Consider the following 18,951-nt stretch of genomic DNA (forward strand, 5'->3'; position numbering starts at 1 on the left):
TTTCAGAAACTACAAAGAATTTCACGTCTCAGTCATGCAAAATAATTTAAATGGATAAGGATTTTTTCAGTTGACACACTATTTCATTTTTAAAAAAGATGTAAGTTCACCATTTAAGATTCATCTGTAATGTGAAATATACAACTATAACTGACAAAAAATGAGAAGCAAAGTTTAAGCTAATCTTTTGGACACTGAGGTAATGCCATATCTCGGTATTTTTGCATTGAAATTATAAAGTCTAAATGAACAGTTTCAAAAGCTTCCCATCTACAATGCAGATGCAATTAATCTGAAGCACTTCATTTTTTGACAAAAGACATTTTTTCCCAGAAGATAAAAGTTTGAATGATAAACCATTTTTTATTCAGAACTATTCAGACTGCTACTGCAAAATAAAAGTTACAAGGATCCTCTATGACATAATTCTGACACCATTTGAATTAAGTATATATAGATTTCTTAATATGCAAGTCATTAGTTGTCTACTTAGTGTGTACAGAATTTGGGGGGACACAGACTTTTATCTGTTGAACAGTTCAGTGTATCCATCCAATTTTTAGCTAATCAATTGTATTACTTAAATGAACATAATTTGAAATGACTTCAATAACAGAGACTGACAAAGGGACTCAACTTACCCAACTTTTTGTCTGCAGACAAATAAAGCAGTAACAGCCACCAACATCACAATCAGAAACAAGCCAGCACTCACACCTTCAATAACTCCAAAGAGAGGCTCTAGAAACAAAATAGTATATTTGTATGTCTTGAGGAAAAGATCAAAAGAATCAGAGAATCAATAACTTTCAGGGGATCTGTTATTATCAGCTGAAGAAAATGGCTTAATACAAGGAAATGTAAGGCATTAAAACACTTTAAAACATTAAAATTAGCTAAAATCTGGCATTGATTTTCTGTCCTCATTTTTTTCAAACCATTAAACAAAATTTTTCACTCCCAACCACTGTAAAAGACAGCAAAAACCCCATTATATGGGAGTGGTTCTCTTGCAGTTAGAAGCTTTCTTGGTGATAGCCTCACTGAGCATTTTTCCTTTTCTCTACTTTCAGCAGCTCTGTCAAGCAGTCCTCTGAATTTTGTAGTAAAGGTAGATAAGTCAAGTCAGCATCAAGTCAGAGCAGCCTTTCATGTTGTCTCATGTCGTCTCAGCAGGAGCATGCACAACAAGCTTTGTTCCAGTCCTTACAAATAGTTCTAGATGCCAGAGTATTCTTAGGCACAATATATAATCACATGGCACAGTCAGTGATAACAACTTGAAACTAACCTGCCTCTGTGGTGATGGGTAAAGAGAAGAAGGTGTCTGCAAAGAGCGGTTTAGGAAGTTCCTTTGGGTCTTCACTGAAAAGCTGAGTAAAAGCTCGTATGCTGATTCTAAAAAATACAGTAAAAAAAGTGGCTCGTCAGATGTTCAGAACCAACAGCAGAAAAGTAAGAACTCATTTGCCCCTTTGAGACAACTAAAACATTTCCACTGACCATAGATAATTCTTAGTATAGACACCTGAGTTAATCGGTCTTGTACTTAATTAATAATACTGATCCCTGAGTTTAATATAGGGGAGTCCAGCTAGTACAGGTGGAGAGCTCTGAGGTACCCTGGCAGAGGTAACAGATGGGGGCTTTGGCTGCAGGCACGCACAGCCTGACCACGTCTGAAGGCAGGACTAGCAGAAACTGCAGAGGAAAGAGGACTCAGAAGTGCTCCTCAGGGGGACACACTTTCCCTTCACTTGGCTGGTCACGACTGTGCTAATGGATAAATGTTAGAGTCCTCTTTGTTCTCCTGGTAACATGGGTACTTCCCAGACTGAAGTTTTGGGAAATGTGCCCTAATGAGAGCAGCCTATAGCAGGCTAGCACTGTTTTAATGATGACGAAGAAGCTGAGAGGCACAATGGGCACTCCTTGGCATGTACCTTCTGTCCATGTGGCTTTTCAGTGAGCAGCTGGCAGACCTCTTGGGACAGTATTTGCCTGTGAGAGGGGTGTCACAGAGCCATACTGGAGCTCGTGTTTGGTCTCACTGCCAAACAGTGTAACTGCTGAGGCTGGTCTTGGGAGTCATCCTCTTCTACACCCTACAGCTAACCTGGGCCTAGCTCTGGAGCCTGAGAATGGTGCCACAGGATAGAATGGCCTCAGGTCTTTCTAGCTTGTTCCAAAAGAACAAATGGGGTAGTTCTGCCAGACTGAGTGAAGCATGCTTGCCTTCTTCTTGAAGTACTCTTCTGACTTAGCCAATCGTCTTCAGTCTTTTCAAAGAAATGCTGAGCAGCAATAGGAGAGCTTCCCATCAAGTTGAGGTAAATAAATAAACCTATTAATTGCACAGAGTTTTGTGCATAATTAATCATATCATTCCCATGCCACTGAATGACTGGTTCTTACCTATGGAACAGGGGCATTGATAAAGCTTTCATAAATTTGCAGTGAAACACAAAGAACATTGTACAATGCAGTTACTAATCTTCTGAAGCTCAGGTGGATCAGGCACCCATATGACACCAAGTCTAATAATGCAACAAAGCACAGCTACCAATATAAGTCTAACCTATACGCAGTTCGAGGCTTTAGAGGTCCATCGCAGAAATTCTGGTGATCTGGATCACACTTTCCTCCCAGATTTTCCATTTCTCCTCCAAGCTTAATGTCAAAGCTTTTATAGTCACTGTCAGGGTTTTCAGCACAGCTACTGGCAAAATAATTTGTCTGGTAGATGCGTATAGAGTCGTTGTGTTTGTACTCCAGGTAGGAAGGTAACGGGTGCTGCTCATCGGGCTTTGGTCCTTCACTACCTGCGTCAGGTGCAGAGAAAGACAGAAGGTTTAGATGCCACAGCCATTAATGTGATGAGGTTTATAGGCTCAAGCTCTTGACAGACATGTTTTTATCCAATTTTCTATTTCTTGGAGGCTACCTCATGAATACAAAGCTACAATGGTTAGGGTACCTTGTTTCCATTACCAACCTTTCTATTATTTTTTTAGGCAGATTTCCTCACAAGTCTTCAGTGCAACTTTTGCCACAATAGGCATGTCAGGTTGAATGCTATGACATTTATTCCTGTGCTGCTGTGGGGAGTTTTTGTGATCCAGATTCCTGGATTCTACTACTAGCTATTTCAAAAAGAAGTAAAAAAACCCATAAACTGACAACTCTACTGTATATAGAGAAAAACTGCAGTAGGAAATTACAGGGGTCCCCTGAATGTAAATTCACAATAACAGAAGAGATTCAGATGGGCAAGCTATGGCAATGAGTAGTCCTCAAAAAGCTTTATAGTTTGCCCAAACATGACAAAGCAGACAGTGGAAATATTATCTGGCTTTTTTTCCTAAGGGTTGATGGACAGAGATATTAAACTTTCATAAAGGTCACAAAATATGCCCTGGTATGACAGTAAATGAAGCCACTTCTAAAAACAAGGTATAAATTGTTGAGACATGTATCTGATTTGCCAGACACACATCTCAACAATAGGTCAGCTGTTGAAAGGGAGGTTTACATGCATGTCACAAGCACCATTTCTGTTCTGTTTTACAGTGCTGCATGCAAAGTCATTTTCTTCAGTTAGCAAACATCACCTGGCAGACGTGTGGCTTCCCAGCATGGCTTACTGAGACTCTCCAAAGCAGTTGCCTTTTAGTGTTCGCACCTAACATTTAAACTACCTTTCGAAATCTGCACAGCAAGGCACAGATCTGTGTTCACTGGCAATGGCAACCAACATGAGCCTTAGACTACAAAAACTGTCTGAATATACATGTCAGTGTAATCTAGAGTACTACTTCTGTCTGAGCTCCGTAGTTGCTATAAACTCTCTAAGAATAGGACTCCCTGTATCCTCAGGCTAGGGAGGATGTATAGATCAAAAACCTGTATGACACTCAGCCATTAGATGAGGAGAAACCCCATTGCTGTGCAGTGATAGGGATGTACTTCCCCATGTAAATTTTATTGCCTATGGAGAGAATAGCATTAAATCATGACACTTACCATCAGCCTCCCTCACAACCACAGTAAAGTACTTCACAGCTCCATTAGTATCACTAAACCAGCTGCAGTTAAAAGTAAAGTTGATGGAGGATTTGGTAATCAGCACCTCTTTTTTGTTCACTCGTACATCTGGAGGTGGCTGAGGAGGACCTGAGTAATTAAATAAATAGAAAATAAATACAAAATAGAGAAAAAGCATTACCTATGTACTTGCTAATAAGGAAAATGCAATTGTAATAAATCTCAGTTGCCTGGACCCAATTCTCTGATTCTACTCTCTTTGCAATCAAGAATCTTCACCTCCCACAGTGAAACTGCCAGAAGATGAAACAAGCCAGCAGTGTGTTCACCATAATAAGAGTGACACCTCCTCAGTATGAATTCCTGCAGAAGCCCACATGGAAATGCATTAAAGTCATGTCAAGCCTATGAAAACAGAAATTGTAGCTGCTGAAAACAACACAGGTTTAAGCCAAGTATTTAGAGGCCACTTAACACACTCACTACAGAAGTTACCTGTTTTAAGCATCTATATTTCTGCTTTCTTTTCCTGGAACAGCCAGGGTTAGCCAGACAGAGCACTTAACTACAGAATACCATTTTCTAGACTGACTGTAGAATCTCCATAGAAAATGTTCTTCGTATGATACAAAACTACACCTTGAACAGTGACACAGTAGAAGTAAACTGGAAAGTGAAGCACACAGGGAAGAAAGTGCAGCAAAAGTGGGGATTTTAAGGGTCTACATTGCTGATTATTTTAAAAATCTGTAGTACTGAAACTATACTTCACATATGGAAAAATACAAAACCTGTAAGCAGGAGGCTAAATTTCAAAAGCTTTTAGAATGCCAAAATAACCAAAAATTCATACATTCACATGCTTTTAGCTATACGTCTTACATCTACAAAGTCTAGCTGCAATTTTTTGTGCTCCCTTGAGGTAGGGCCTCCAGTGTTAACCAGGGTCTGGGAGAGCAGCAGTGTTCAAAACAAGTAAGTGACAATAAACAAACATGAACTTAAACCAAATAAGAATAAACATGATCAGCAAACCTTCAAATAGGACTCAGTCTCACCTCTTGTGACATGAATAGCTAGGTCTTACATCTGGATTTGTAGTATCCTTTGTGATAGAGGAAGGAGATTTAAAGGCAACTGAGGGGCAAAGGAGAAGGCAGTTTGGTGACTGAACTCTAGCTTAGCTCAATAGCTCCCAAAGCAAATATAGTTTTTATGATCTAGCATTTCACACAAACGTGGCTTTTAAAAAGCAGCTACAGAGGCATCCCTGAATACAGGACTCCGGGCCATCCTCTCATTTTTTGAGTTTAGCCCTGGAACAGTGCAGGCCTCTGCATAGTGCTGTGCCACTGAATCTTGAGGTAGTGCAAAATCTGGGGCAGCTCTAGGGTCAGCAATGGCAGGCTGTTGACTGCAGTGATGCCTGGCAGTGCAGAGGCACCAGCAGATGCTACTGATACACTCCACTCAGCAGCCTATGGGTAGAGAAACTGAAGAATCTGTTTCAAAGCACATACTATAGAAATCTGGATCCTCCCTCAGGTCCTTTGGGTGATTTGGTCAGGTAGCACCTCAGAAGAGTCTATAGACACCAAAAGAGAATGTAGTACTACAATCCAATGTCCTTATTGATGGATATTTGTGCTGAGGATGGCTACCATCAATGAGGGTACAGATGGCTAGATACAGAAAGCCAAGCAGTGAGCATGAAGACAACTGATGAAGACAAGGCATGTGATGATGAGGACAAGGTATTTATGTTTCTCAGGCTATATTTCATGAATGAACCAAATAATTGGATCTGGCAATGTAATGAGAGGCAGTATAGTCAAAATCTTACATTGTCTGTCACAACAGAGACCAAAGAATGGGTTCAGTCTACTTTGGCCACCACTCCACATGTTGGCAATTGTGGAGCTCAGAACTCCTTTTACTGTCTAAGCAACACCAGCAATTGCTCATTGCTGCTCAATGCCTGTTTTCAGGGTAACTGAATTGCACTTACGATCAATCATTGTGATGGTGCTGTCTTCAACCACTTCACTCGTCATGTCTGCAGAATGCACCTTGATGGACACCAGGTATCGTTTGTGGGGAACAAGGGTCATAATATTAAGTAGAGATTTATCTTTATCTATCCTTTTAGAAAATTCCACTTCACGGGTGTCCATTTTCTTGCACTCAACGCTATACCCGTCGAAGTCAGAATCGGGAGGAGTCCAGGAACACGCGATGGCAGTAGAGGTTTGGGGCCGACAGTGAAGGCTTTGTATCTTGTCTGGCTCTAGAGAAATGTTGAGAAGTTGAAACTCAGTGGGAAAAGGGACAGGTGTCACACACTCTCTGCTTGCACTACACCTCCTAGATTCTGTATCTACCATCAGATCAGAACAGGAGGCTGAGAGTCAGCATTCCCAGTTATCCTGCAAATGTGTGCTGCCTGATTATTATGTAAGGCTGTAACTAATTTTAGCCATTTGAAATCAGATCTAGTGACATACACCCCATTAGCATTGTGAAGCTCCAGTAATTAATTGTGAAAACAAGGAAAAAACTTCAATCCTACTTAATTAAATCTTAACATGAACAGCTACACTACAAAGAAACAGATTTCTAGAAAGTTGTTACAACACCACAGGCTGTGGTGTGTCCATATCACTAAAACATAACATAGAAATATGCTTCATCCGTGTAATATGGGAGCACCATTTATATCATGTAACACGTAACAAAGACAGGATTTCACTCCCAGATGGCAGGCATCTACATTTAAGTGATTAAGCACAGGTGAAACTTTAATTATTATGCTGTATTAAAGAGTATATAGCTTACTAAACATAGATGTCAATTTAGAGCTGAATCCCACCCCAAATAACATGAGGATTTGCCACGACTCAGTTATTTTTACAATTTCACTTTTTCAAATCAGCCTTTTACTGAAGTTCCTAGAGATGAAACAGATTCACAGACATGGGCAGAAATGCAGAGCAGTGAAGCGATTCCAGTTTCAAATCTAGTACAGAACAGTTTCTTTCATCCTTCCTGTCTTATCATTCAGAAACATGATTATTTCAATATACTACCAACAGAGAAGTTTGGATATTCAGCCTTATTTTACCCCTGAAACAGACTGATTCAGGTTCTGCAACCAAACAGCTTGACTCTTGATGTGAAGATTATAAATGTATGTCCATTATCAGTCTTTAAACAGCTGACCTTGCACACAGCAAGAGCTTAGAATCTAGCTGAATTCATCACTGTCATTCATGAATTTATTAATGAAAATTACTGATTGCATAAAGAATTGGTAATACTCTCCAGTTTTGCATCTTCTTCAGCTGAGTGTTAGGGTGCAATGGAAATTTTTACTTACTTGTTCTCACACTTGCAGACTGTGACTGACTGTATGTCTTCCAGCTGTCGCCACTGACAGTTCTCACACTGAACTCATAGAGTCTCCCTGGTCGCAGGCCGTAGATGATGCGTACTTTAGATCTGCTGCTGCTGTAGGGATTGAATACTGTGAGGGGATCCTTTGGAAGCCACTGCACCTCAAAATCATCATAGTCTGTCCAGTCTGGAGGACCCAGCCAAGTGATTGATAAAGAAGTGTTTGCAACATCAGTAAATGACACAGTGTTAGGAGGGCTGGGTGCTATGCAGAAAGGGGGGGAAAAAGAAAAGAAGAAAAAGAGATTCTTAACAAATTTTTACACAAGACAAATAAAAGGAAACATGGATTATTTTCTTAATGCATGACAAAATAGTTTGTATTATCTCATATACACAGCCAATAACTGCACCCGTGCTGATGAGGGTGACTTTCACAGTCGTAACATATTCCTGAGCCTTTTGAAGAAAACAGTGCTGACTGCTTTCCTTTCACATTCCATTGTTTTAATGCACTTAAGGTTATCCTTTATCTTTATACCTTCGATATCTCTTATAATAAATCCTCCCTCAGAACAAGTCTGTTGCATAGTTGTGAACTAATGAATTCAAACAGATGGGACTAAAAAACAAAATCCTATACCTGTTCTTCCTTCAGCATTTGCTGTGTTGGTCAGGTCACCACTGTGAGTCACCACAACCAAAGTATACTTTCTGCCAGGAATGAGCCCCTGGAAACGCCACTCTTCCAGGTCTTTCCTTTGCTCAGTTTCTTTCTGTGTTCCATTTGGGTTGTAAAGATTCAGCTCATAGAAGTCAACATCTCCTGCTGCTGGACCCCAAGAGAACCACAGACTGTCCGTCATGTTTCGGTTGGATGCCTTGAGACCAACAACTGGGGCTGGTACTGAAAAAAGAAGGAATGAATATTGCTTTATGTAGAACATCCTTTGGGTGGGAAGAAGCAAAAAGGTCAAGCAGACCTGGTACTTGTCCTGTAATGACAGTCATTCTACAAACTAGACAGCCACCACAGCTGGCTGAAAAGCATAAAGCATATCTCAGTAGCTTCCTTTATTATTTTGAACTGCCACTGTTACCAAAAGAGGTTGCAATGCTTATAATGGATAGTTTTGCAAATATTAAGCAGCTTTTTCCTAGTCAGTATTTGGAAACACCCATTTCTGAGGTAGCTGAAAAATTACATCGCTGTGCAGATATAGTCCCACAGATTGGTTCCTATGTGGTGGTGCTGCAGGGGAATAAAGAAAGGTTTCACAGAATGTCAGAGCTGCTAGAGCTGCTTAGAAAACTCTGCTTCCCACATGTGGCTGAACAAACACAGAGCTGCAGCCAGAATTTCCCATGGGAAACAAGTTTTATTTCACTGGTAGACTGTCTATCCCATTAACCCTACTTGCTTTGCCTTTTTCCCTTTCCCACTCAGGCCAATATTGCTTTTAGGATGAGAGACAGCCTGAGCTTAGGGAGCATACACTGGAATGTCTTTCTTCTGACATGAGCTCCTGGGAATTGTAAGGTTCTTCATTTCATTTTTCCTGCTGTAACTACATCATTCAGAATTTATCTTTTTATATATCTAATGCTTTTTACATATTAGAGCTGATTTTGATACTTTTAATAGTTGCTCTAATCTAGTATGAGCATCAGACTCAGACCAGCTCACTGGTGTCCCCCATGAGCACCACACTGGAGACAGATAGTTTTCTTAGATGTTCTTGCCTGTTCTTCCATAGACAGATGACTCGTTAGTGAGGTCCCCACTGTGTGTAACAATCACCATTCGATACATCCTGCCTTGACGCAGGTTCTGGAACGAACACTGCTGCAGATGCTGCTCTCCTGAAATCCTGTCATGAAGAGACTTGTCTGGATTGTATAGGAAGATGTCATATGAATCAAGCTCCCCTTGAGAGGTGGTCCAGCTGAAGGACAGTCGGTCAGTGGTGTTCTCTGTGACTTTCAGATTTGTAACAGCTGCTGGAACTGAAAAGAAGGTAAGAGTAAATATCAGAGTCTAGGCACTAAGCTGCACCTTTGATAAACTCATGGCTGTAACACATTTCAATTAAGCCACAAGTAGCTAAGTAATATCAACAGCAACTGTCAGAAACAAGAGGAAAGCATTTATGAAATGCCACTGAGTCTCTCCTATACAGTATTTTTATTTTCCAGAAGGTCTGATTCTGTAGACTGTGCTCACAGAGAATTGTCCATTAGCTTCTACAAGAAGCTATTAATCAGTAAAGACTGCAAGCAAGACTTGGCCTTGAGTTTAGAAGTATGTATTCACATCAAATCCTGCATTAAGAACCTTGAGACTGTGAATTAAAAACTTGATGACAATAAAGCATTCAGGTGTATCCACAAAAGACAGAGGGAAGCATTCAGCATTTTGGTTTAATATCCTTATTATGAACCATGGTCACATTATTATGACAATAAAGTTCAGATTCACATACAAAGCATGTATGAGGAAAAATGATGCATAAACATCCAGAGTCTGTACCTTACAGACTTTGGACTTTCTACAATCTTTGTAGAACCAAAATATACAGATGTATATATGTATTTAATGATAGCTGACTGAGGGAAGTATAAGTAAATCAAGATGTTCTAATTACCTGTTCGGCCAACAGTTTCTGCACGCTTACTGAAGAGTCCACCACTGACTGTCAGAACTTGTATTTTATACTTCTTGCCAGCTAGTAAATCTTCAAATTTGTGTTGTTTGGCAGTAGCTGGCTCTGATTTGTTACTCAGGAGGATTCCTTGCTCGTTCAAGAGCAGAATGTCATATCTTTCGGCTACACCAGGAGCTTTCTGCCAGGTTACTAACAAGGAATGACTGCTGTAAGCATGATGGGCTAATAATTCCTGGACAGAGGCTGGAACTGGAAGCAACAATTAAAGGCAGGATATTACCAAGTGAAATACAGACCATTCAATACACAAATCTGAGTAAAGTAATTAACAGAACATAACTGAAATAACCTGAAATATTTTCAGGTTCACTTGTGGGAAAAGAAATGTCTGTGCATATGTTTATGCAAACAACTAATTCCTAGACATAAATACAAACAGATGAAGTTATAGAGCATCATGGATATCTGAATCGGGAATGGAAAAGCAAGAGATATATAGAGACTATCATGAAAAGATGGAGAAGGAGAGTGAAATGAACTCACCGAAACAGTTAAAAGGAAGCTGAAAAATAAAGGAGTGGTAAATTGGTGCAAAATAATAGCCCAGAATAGAAAATGTTAGCCAGTAGCTGCTGCACAAAAGTCAAGGCCATAGATAACAAATGCACGTGCTAAAGAGAAAGGATGCATAAAAAACAAGGTATTGCATTGTTTTGTATGTTCTGACACCCTGAACAGTGGGGCAATATGTTGTCTAAGAAGCCTTGACCATGCAATAGGCTCTGCTAGAACACAATGCTTGCCTACATGGAGTGGATGTATCTGACAGATGGGTACAGGCATAGGAAATGAGAGCGATGGAACTGCATTCATCCTATGAAGGAAGACACTGGGCTGGACTAGAATTCCATGCACATTCACCCAGGTGAAGCTACTGAAATGACACGTCTCACTGGTATTAACAGACCCATGCCAACATCATGACTCATGCTTTGAGATAAAAACTTCCCATGAGTGTGAATGTCCCCATGCCCTATGGTACATTCATAAACATTATTAAACAAGGGTCAGATATAATGTAACTTTCTTGTTGTCTCAAGAAAAACATACTTGTTCTCCCAAAAGCTGCTAAGCTGTTGTGCAAGGTGCCACTGTTAGATTGCACCACCACCCGGTACTGCTCCCCAGCTTCCAACTTGTGAAACATGTGCTCAGAGATGTGTTTGGAGACACTCTGAGAATCAAGCTGACGGTTTTGTTGAAATATAGTCACTGTGTAGGAATCAACATCTCCACCTCCAGGGCTCCAGCTCACTTTCAGACTGTTTGTCATGCCATTAGGTGACACATGAATGTTTCGGACCTTGCTTGGAACTGGAAAAAAACAGGGAACAAAAAGGCACCTGCTCACAAATTTCCTGTTTGACTCAGGCTTCCTAATTTCTACCTATTTTATGGCCACAGAAAAAATGATTCAAAAGAGTAAGATCCCTTACAGGTACAAGTAATGTCATTCATGGGTAAACAAAAGCAAAGTTGTAAACATCTGTGTGGGATTATTAGAAACACAATTCCATGTGTAACCTCCCTCTTATCCATATGATACCTTAAAAACACCTCAAAAAATGAAAGCTCTTTAGGTACCCTCAGTTAGTTAGCCATTTTTCTGTTGTTATCTCAATCATTCACTTCAGGTAGGTAAACAGAGGTGTAAAATAAGTAAGTGATCAAACTAGAGACACTAAGCAAACAACTGGCATGCATGGGAATAACAGAAACCTAAATGCTGACATCTCAATACAATTCCCATGCAACAAATCAGATTCTCTGTCAACAATCAAGTATTAGTAAATGCAACACTTTTTTATTAAGCACATGTGTTGGCTAAGTACTAGTGTGATTTTCAATGAGATCTGCTGTCTCTGAGCCAGTGTTACATAAGCTTGAATATAATCATGGCTCATCCTTGATTTTGAGTGGGTCATTCTAGAAAAGCCTAAACACATTTTATATACCACATCATTTCTTACTTGTCAGGCCTTCTATGAAAGTAGCCCGCTGTGCATCTCCACTGATGGTCAAAACAAGAATTTTGTATAGACGTCCTGGAGTCAGAGCTGTGAACCAATACTCCTCAATGGTGTTCCCAAGGAAAATGGGTGGGAAGATCTTCATATCATTGAAGAGCAGCTGAATCTCATACTTATCAACATCCCCCTCGGCCTTTGACCAAGTTACCTGCAGATCTTCTGTGCTCCTGTTACTAAGAGTCAGTTCCTTCACTGACTCTGGCACTGAAGAAGTGAGAAGAAAGATGGGAAACTTCTCAGTACTTACTAACAGATCACAGCTAAAAGCTAGCAGCTCTGAAGTCATGCTTCTGAGCTACAATTTTTCACGCAGTTCCCTTGAGAAAGCAGTAGATTGCACTTATTTGGGTAGTTTGCACCCCATCTAACATTGGAAGGTCCCATTTCAGAACAGAAGTCCACAATCTGTCAGCATTAAAATAATAAATAAATAAATAATAATGGAGCCTGCAGGGAGTTTACCTAGCCAACAAAAACTGAATAAGATCTGCATGTACAACAAATACAGAGAAAAGAGCCCTGAGCTAGTGCCAAGTCAAGGCAATCCATCTGTGGGATGCAGCACCACAATGCACTTTCCAGCTTGTGCCAGACACATGTGAGTTATTTTTGCCCCATGCTACATCTTTGTTAATAAACTGAGTGCCTCTGCATGGCTCCTTAACTCACATATGGTGCTAGGTGAAGATTGCACCCAGATCCCTGCTGGCTCCCAGCTAGCCACCTTACCACTCTTGCCCCATGCTCTCCAATGCCAGGGGTTGGGGTAGTTTGAATAGAGTGAGGTCTAGTCTATCTTCTTTCCTAAATATTTTCATAACCAGAAAAAACTGTTTAGTACATTCTGGCATAATTTAATGATAAATACTAAGCTCATGTGGAAAACTGGACAACTGGTTTTTTGGCTTTCAGTGTTCCAAGATTTGTTTTCCAATTTAACAGCACAGATCTCTTCTTTCACTTTTTGCTTGTTTGTAACTTAAACACTGGTCATAAACGAAATACTGCTTTCTGTATTTGAAATAATACACATTCAAAGAGTCAGAGTCAACATTCTATGTTTAAAAATCATGAGATTTTTGTTCCTGTGTACAGTAAACAAAAAAAAATACCCCGGGCTGTCTCAGAATGTTTCCAGGGTGCTTACTTACTTGTTCTGCCATAGACTCTTTCACTAGTTTCGTATTTCCCACTCTTTGTGCTGACTGTGACACTGTACTGCCTCCCTGGGACCAGACTGGTGAACACACATTCATTTTCATCCTTTGGGACACTTTTAGTTTGGATGAAATCATTGTTGTTACTGATGATCACTTCATAATTATCAAAATATCCAGATGCATGTAACCAGGACACCTTCAAGTAGTCACTTCTGGCTGAATTGCTGACTGTAAGTCCCTGGACACTTGAAGGGACTGAAAGAAAAAAAAAAGCAGAAACTTCCTGAAGTAACCAGAGTTGTGGTAGAAAACTATATTTATGGTAGTTACCAGAATTTTGTGAGGAAGTTGCAAAAAGACAACGTGGTTTTAAGCAATAAATCTGGACTTTCCAGGCTGCTTTACATCTTATAATACTACAATGGTTTGCCTTTCTAATTTTTGCTCTTGTGGAACTTGCTCCCTTTCTGTAAGAGTCATGAGTTCCACAGACAAACACTGATCCAAAATTTGGTTCTTGTCCTTTTGTGGACAAAAGGCTTGGATTTTCACCTAGATCATGAGAAGAATAAAATTGCACTAACTTGATACTCTTTGTTATTTTAACACCCCTTACAATCTTTCTTTTGTTCTACTGGTTTACCAAGTGTAAAGTCTCCATTTTTTTCCATTTTTGAGAAAGGTTTAAAAGGTTCTCCATCATTATTGCCATCCTTTTCTGAGATTTTTCTATTCCTGTTATAATATCCTTGAAAATTGCATGACCAAAACCATAGACAATGTGTTACATTACCAAAACCAACTGACGTGCGTGTTACACATTATTGTGACACCTCACTAATATTTTACTAATTAGCCTGTCCTTTTCTGTTCTTTCAGTGCCTCAGTAACTTTCTGAGCAGATGCTCTGTAAGATATACTTGAAGGGCCATGTAGAGGCATTAAGGGCAGGACAACACATTTGAGCGAAAACTAACACATGATTTCTGTTCACTCATAAGGACCGACATTACTTTCATTCATGATAAGGCATTTTTGCATGAAATAAAGCAGCAACAGGGGCATAAGAATAAAACTAAGTTTATAAAGCTGTAATTTTATGGCTTGACCCTCCAACCCCTAGTCATCTGTCCCAGTTGGTCAGATATTGATAAATCGTTGGTAATGGCTGCACATTAGCCATTGCCAACATAACAATGATTACAGTGACTGTACTTGCCCAGAGCCTCTCTTTACCTGTTCGTTCCTGGCTGAGGGAATAGTTTTCATACTTTCCACTCTTTGTGGTTATCATCACATCATAAAGCGTCCCAGGAGTAAGGCTGCTGAAGGAGCATTCACTGAATGATTTGGAAATGGTGAGAGTCTGAACAATCTTGTCATCATGAGAGAGTGTTACCAAATAACTGTCTACATCTCCAGCAGCTGGCAGCCAAGAAACACTGAGGTAGTCACTCCGACCTGAGTTATTTACTGTTACTCCAGTCACACTGGAAGGAACTGTGCAATAAAGAGGAAAAAAAAAAAAAACAAAAACAAAAAAAGCATTAACTAGCCAATTCTTATTGTTGTGAGTATCCCTGTAATGCCATCCCCTGCAAAATAAGCAGTCTGGGACTCCTGAGAAGTTCTACACTGACTGCCTTTCAGAAACTTTCATCTTCTTTTTTAAATACAGTGAAGGAAATTGTTCTGGGTGGCCTGATCCCAGCACTTCTAAAATTGTAGAAGCTGAGTTATCCTCTCAAATTGCCATTCCTCAGTAATGACAATAACTGGTGAGGCTGGTAAGAGGCTGAGGCCCACAGCTGAATGTTTCATTTCCAGTGGGTTCTCTGACGCCTAGTGGACAAAACATGAATGCCACTTGTTTTTCAAGCCAGCAAGGTGAGTTCAAAGGCTCCACATTGCCAGAACTATCATCACTCAGTTATTACAGGGGCAGAACTTATACATAATGAACTTCCAAATTTTAACTGGACTCTTCTGCACAGAACTTACTTATCTCAGGAGAGGGGCTGACCAACAGCTGTCAGAGTCAACCCCCCACACCATGATTTTACAAAATACACTTGTCTACTTTAAGCCTTTTAGTATTATTCTTCTCCATTTTTTTCCAGGTTTGTTTTGCCTTTTCACCAGAAAATAGTGATTTTCAAGGAGAGCATTGCAGAAAACTGCAGAATGCCTGGCCTTTGCCAAATTCACATAACGGGTAAAATTGCACTATGTTGCCAGATTTTTCCTCTAAATATCCACAGAACTAGTATTACATTTCATGACTCTTTAAACCTAAAGAATTTGATGCAACAGTAAATCTTGTTCAGTGAAGTACAGAAGGACGTCATAATAACTAATTAGCCCTGGTGGACATTCTTTGGTGCTGGATTAAAGAAAAAGAATGGGTTGTGAGAAACTGAGACACAAATTTATCCCACCACCTTTAGGCAGGTTCTTGGCACACATAAGTAAGGAGTCAGTCATACTACACCACCACCACATAGCCAATGGAACAAGAGAGTCCCTTCCAAGGAGTGATTTGCCTAGACAGTTGTTCATTACTCTCAGGGCATAATTTTGTCTTTGTTACAGAGTGATCCTGCTGCAGAGTTACCACCGTAATTAGAGCAGTTAGCTCTCTAAAACTATATTTACACAAATCTGGACAGACAGTGTGCACATATGGAACTATACGGATGAAACTCCTGTTTTTCTGAATTTTCAGTGCAGTGGCTTAAACACAAGACCATTCTCTTAGACAAATTCAACTATCAAAAAGCATGCTGGAGTGTTTTCCTTTTTACCTGTTCTTTCCTCTGCAATCGTTTGCCTTGAAGATATCCCTCCACTGACAGTGGTGACAACAACTGAATAGAGTCCTCCAGGTTTCAGGGGATAGAAGTGATATCTGTTAGTTTCACTGGGAACAGTTTCATTTTTAATGACAACATTCTCATGAATCAGTAGCACTTGGTATGAGTCTACATCTCCCAGTGCTCTTGTCCAGTTGGTGAACAAGCTGTTGGTTGATCCCTGACTTGACACAGTCAGACCTGTCACTTGGGCTGGCACTGAAAAGGAAATTGTCATACTGTTACTGAGGAGAAACAAAATAAAACAAAACAGAATCCCCCAAAGAACACAAGTTTAGTCACACTGAGGAAGTGCACCAAAAGAACATTCCAATTTGCAGCCAGACTCAACAGCACTAAAAATACTTTAACTGGGGACTGCTTCCTGTCTGGGATGTGGTCTATGGGAAACTAACTAAGACACAGAAAGGTCTTTCAGCCTTTAGCACAACTTTTCTCAGTCAGATGAAAATGATTCAAGATCAGAGAACTGAAAGAGATGGCATTTTATAAATACCGTTAAATAAAAGCCATCAATTTAGGAAATATTCAGCGTTTTTGATGACACTTCAAATACAGTCTTGTGCCTTTAATCTTCCCTTTCGTCTCCCATTCCCAGTCTTTCATTTCTAATAAATGGCAAACTTGTTTGAAGAATACCTCAGGCACAGTCATCTATACTGTGTCAGACCCTTTAATTTTGGGGATAACTGAGATGCATGGTTATGGTTTAACTTTTTATGTAAGAAGATCTGCAGGATACCAACTTTTATAGAATCAGAAGAAGAATTGTTAAACAAACATAACATTTATCTAAGCATAAGCTCATGAATTTAGCAAGACCAAAAAGGATAAAGAAATAAAAAGGAATGTAATATGTAGCATAAATTTTACTACAAATCCTATTTTTTAAAATTTGGTTTGACAATATTTGGTCAAAGAAAGGAAAAACAATTACTTCTAAAGATTTTTTTTTACATGACCAAGCACAACTGAAATAAAGAACACTCTAACTCTATAAAATGTGAATGCACTCTTCCGCTCTTGTTTTTATCAGCCTTTTTGTACACATAGTACTGGTTTAGTAACCATTAACAAAAGATAGAAAATTAGGTACAGTGCTGAAGAAAATGCAAAGTTGACAAAAAACTCAATCAAAAATCCTCCCTGTTTGATAATGTTCTCATAACACAGTCAGCTCCAACAAGACACTAAAGTGCCACATGTTTGTGCTAAATGCTCATTTCAGTGCTCTTTGCAATAAGACCTACTTCTGTCATATTTACAGCAATATTTTTCAAGCTCAGTAAGCTGTCCTGCTGCAAGGAAGATTCAGAGGTTTGGAACGCTTATTAAAACCTATGCTCTAGCTAAATAATGTTTGTTCTTTAAAACTCACTTTGAATGTAATACTGACACACAATCAGTGCCTGATGTGTTTTCAAACATTGACTCATACTAGTGAAGTGGGACCTTTATGGCTGAATGTGTCCCCTAAACAGATATAAGTCAGATGGAAGTGAAATTCCACCTATCTAACAACATAACATAACAGAGAAATCAAAGTATGAGCTAAACTTCTCAGACCTTGGAAGGAGTTATGAAATTTAAGTAAGGACCACCATCAACCCTAACCGTGCTTAGATTCAAACACAAGCAGCTTGTTTTTCCCTGTGCTGTGCAAGGACAGAGCTACATTTTTCAAACTTTGCTTTCACTGCAGAATGTTTAAGTCAGTGCTTAAGCAGAGTAAAGCAATCTGTACGGTTTAAAACTTGCACATATGCACAAAATCAGCACCCTGAAGGGGCTGAGAATGGGACCTTCCCTGTGACACAGTCATCATCCTCAGTAACAAACACATATTCTGGAATCAGAAGAGCAAAAAGATTCAAAACACATCTTCAAGGTCACATATGTGACCTTGTGTCTGTCAACCTTGGAATGTTCCCCCTAAAGCAACATTTTCCTGTGTAGTGATGTTTCTCTTTTTCCCAGATGATGAATGCCTTGCATCAAGGAAGTGACCCTCCTGAAAATATACAATGAAAATGGTTCTTCTTACATGGAGTCTTGAGCTAATGTAGATTGATTAGATATGACAAAATATTTCAGGAAACTGTTTTGCCAGGAATTACACATCTATTTCCCAAAAATCTTAAATAAATACAGCAAGATAACTGACAGTCAGAAATGAGAGACTCAGACATGTAACATTTTTACTGAGGAAACAAACATAAGATCAAGCCTTTTGAGATTTAGACACTGAGTGAATTAAGTTCCCTACAAAGCAAAAAAAAATTGTTAATGGTTGAGAGAAGTAAAGATTAAAATAGTTTGACAAGATGATACCTGTTCTTCCTTCTACTGAAGTCCAGTTGCTTAAAGTCCCACTAATGGTAGTGATAGTAGCTGTATATTTCCTTCCAGGTATCAAGTCAGTAAAAGTGAATTCCTTAGCTTCTTTTGCAAGTCCTTTCTTTACAATAGGGAGCTCACTGACTTCCAGGGAAACCACATAGCTGTCCCATTCTGCAAGAGGGGTCATCCACATGACACTAAGTGAAGATTCATTAGCATGCTTCACACGGAGCTGGAGAACAGGCTCTGGAGCTGGAAAAGTACACAGATATCACAACAAGAACAAAACTGTGTAGTGTGTACACATGCCTCATCTCAAGCTGTTATAAGAAATGTGTTCTTTAAGACAGAAATGTGACAGCAACAGAGTATCTGCAATCAAGAG

The 18,951-nt window shown here is 39.6% G+C and overlaps 1 protein-coding gene across 3 annotated transcripts in view; it reads right to left on the bottom strand.

Moving 5' to 3' along the window:
* PTPRB (protein tyrosine phosphatase receptor type B) overlaps nucleotides 1–18,951 on the bottom strand; it is a 62,165-nt gene that overhangs the window by 14,836 nt on the left and 28,378 nt on the right. For all 3 annotated transcript variants that reach the window (XM_039703848.1, XM_039703849.1, XM_039703850.1), the window contains 15 exons: nucleotides 18,558–18,818; nucleotides 16,158–16,424; nucleotides 14,590–14,853; nucleotides 13,345–13,608; nucleotides 12,134–12,397; nucleotides 11,214–11,477; nucleotides 10,083–10,352; nucleotides 9,181–9,444; nucleotides 8,081–8,344; nucleotides 7,421–7,702; nucleotides 6,053–6,331; nucleotides 4,024–4,173; nucleotides 2,579–2,822; nucleotides 1,292–1,398; nucleotides 642–741 (listed from right to left, as the gene is read on the bottom strand). In XM_039703848.1, coding sequence (XP_039559782.1) covers nucleotides 642–741; nucleotides 1,292–1,398; nucleotides 2,579–2,822; nucleotides 4,024–4,173; nucleotides 6,053–6,331; nucleotides 7,421–7,702; nucleotides 8,081–8,344; nucleotides 9,181–9,444; nucleotides 10,083–10,352; nucleotides 11,214–11,477; nucleotides 12,134–12,397; nucleotides 13,345–13,608; nucleotides 14,590–14,853; nucleotides 16,158–16,424; nucleotides 18,558–18,818 — 3,544 coding nt within the window. The remainder of the gene's footprint in view (nucleotides 1–641; nucleotides 742–1,291; nucleotides 1,399–2,578; nucleotides 2,823–4,023; nucleotides 4,174–6,052; nucleotides 6,332–7,420; nucleotides 7,703–8,080; nucleotides 8,345–9,180; nucleotides 9,445–10,082; nucleotides 10,353–11,213; nucleotides 11,478–12,133; nucleotides 12,398–13,344; nucleotides 13,609–14,589; nucleotides 14,854–16,157; nucleotides 16,425–18,557; nucleotides 18,819–18,951) is intronic.

Source organism: Passer montanus, unplaced genomic scaffold, assembly GCF_014805655.1.
Source record: "Passer montanus isolate IOZ18808 unplaced genomic scaffold, ASM1480565v1 scaffold17, whole genome shotgun sequence".
Lineage (NCBI taxonomy): Eukaryota > Metazoa > Chordata > Aves > Passeriformes > Passeridae > Passer > Passer montanus.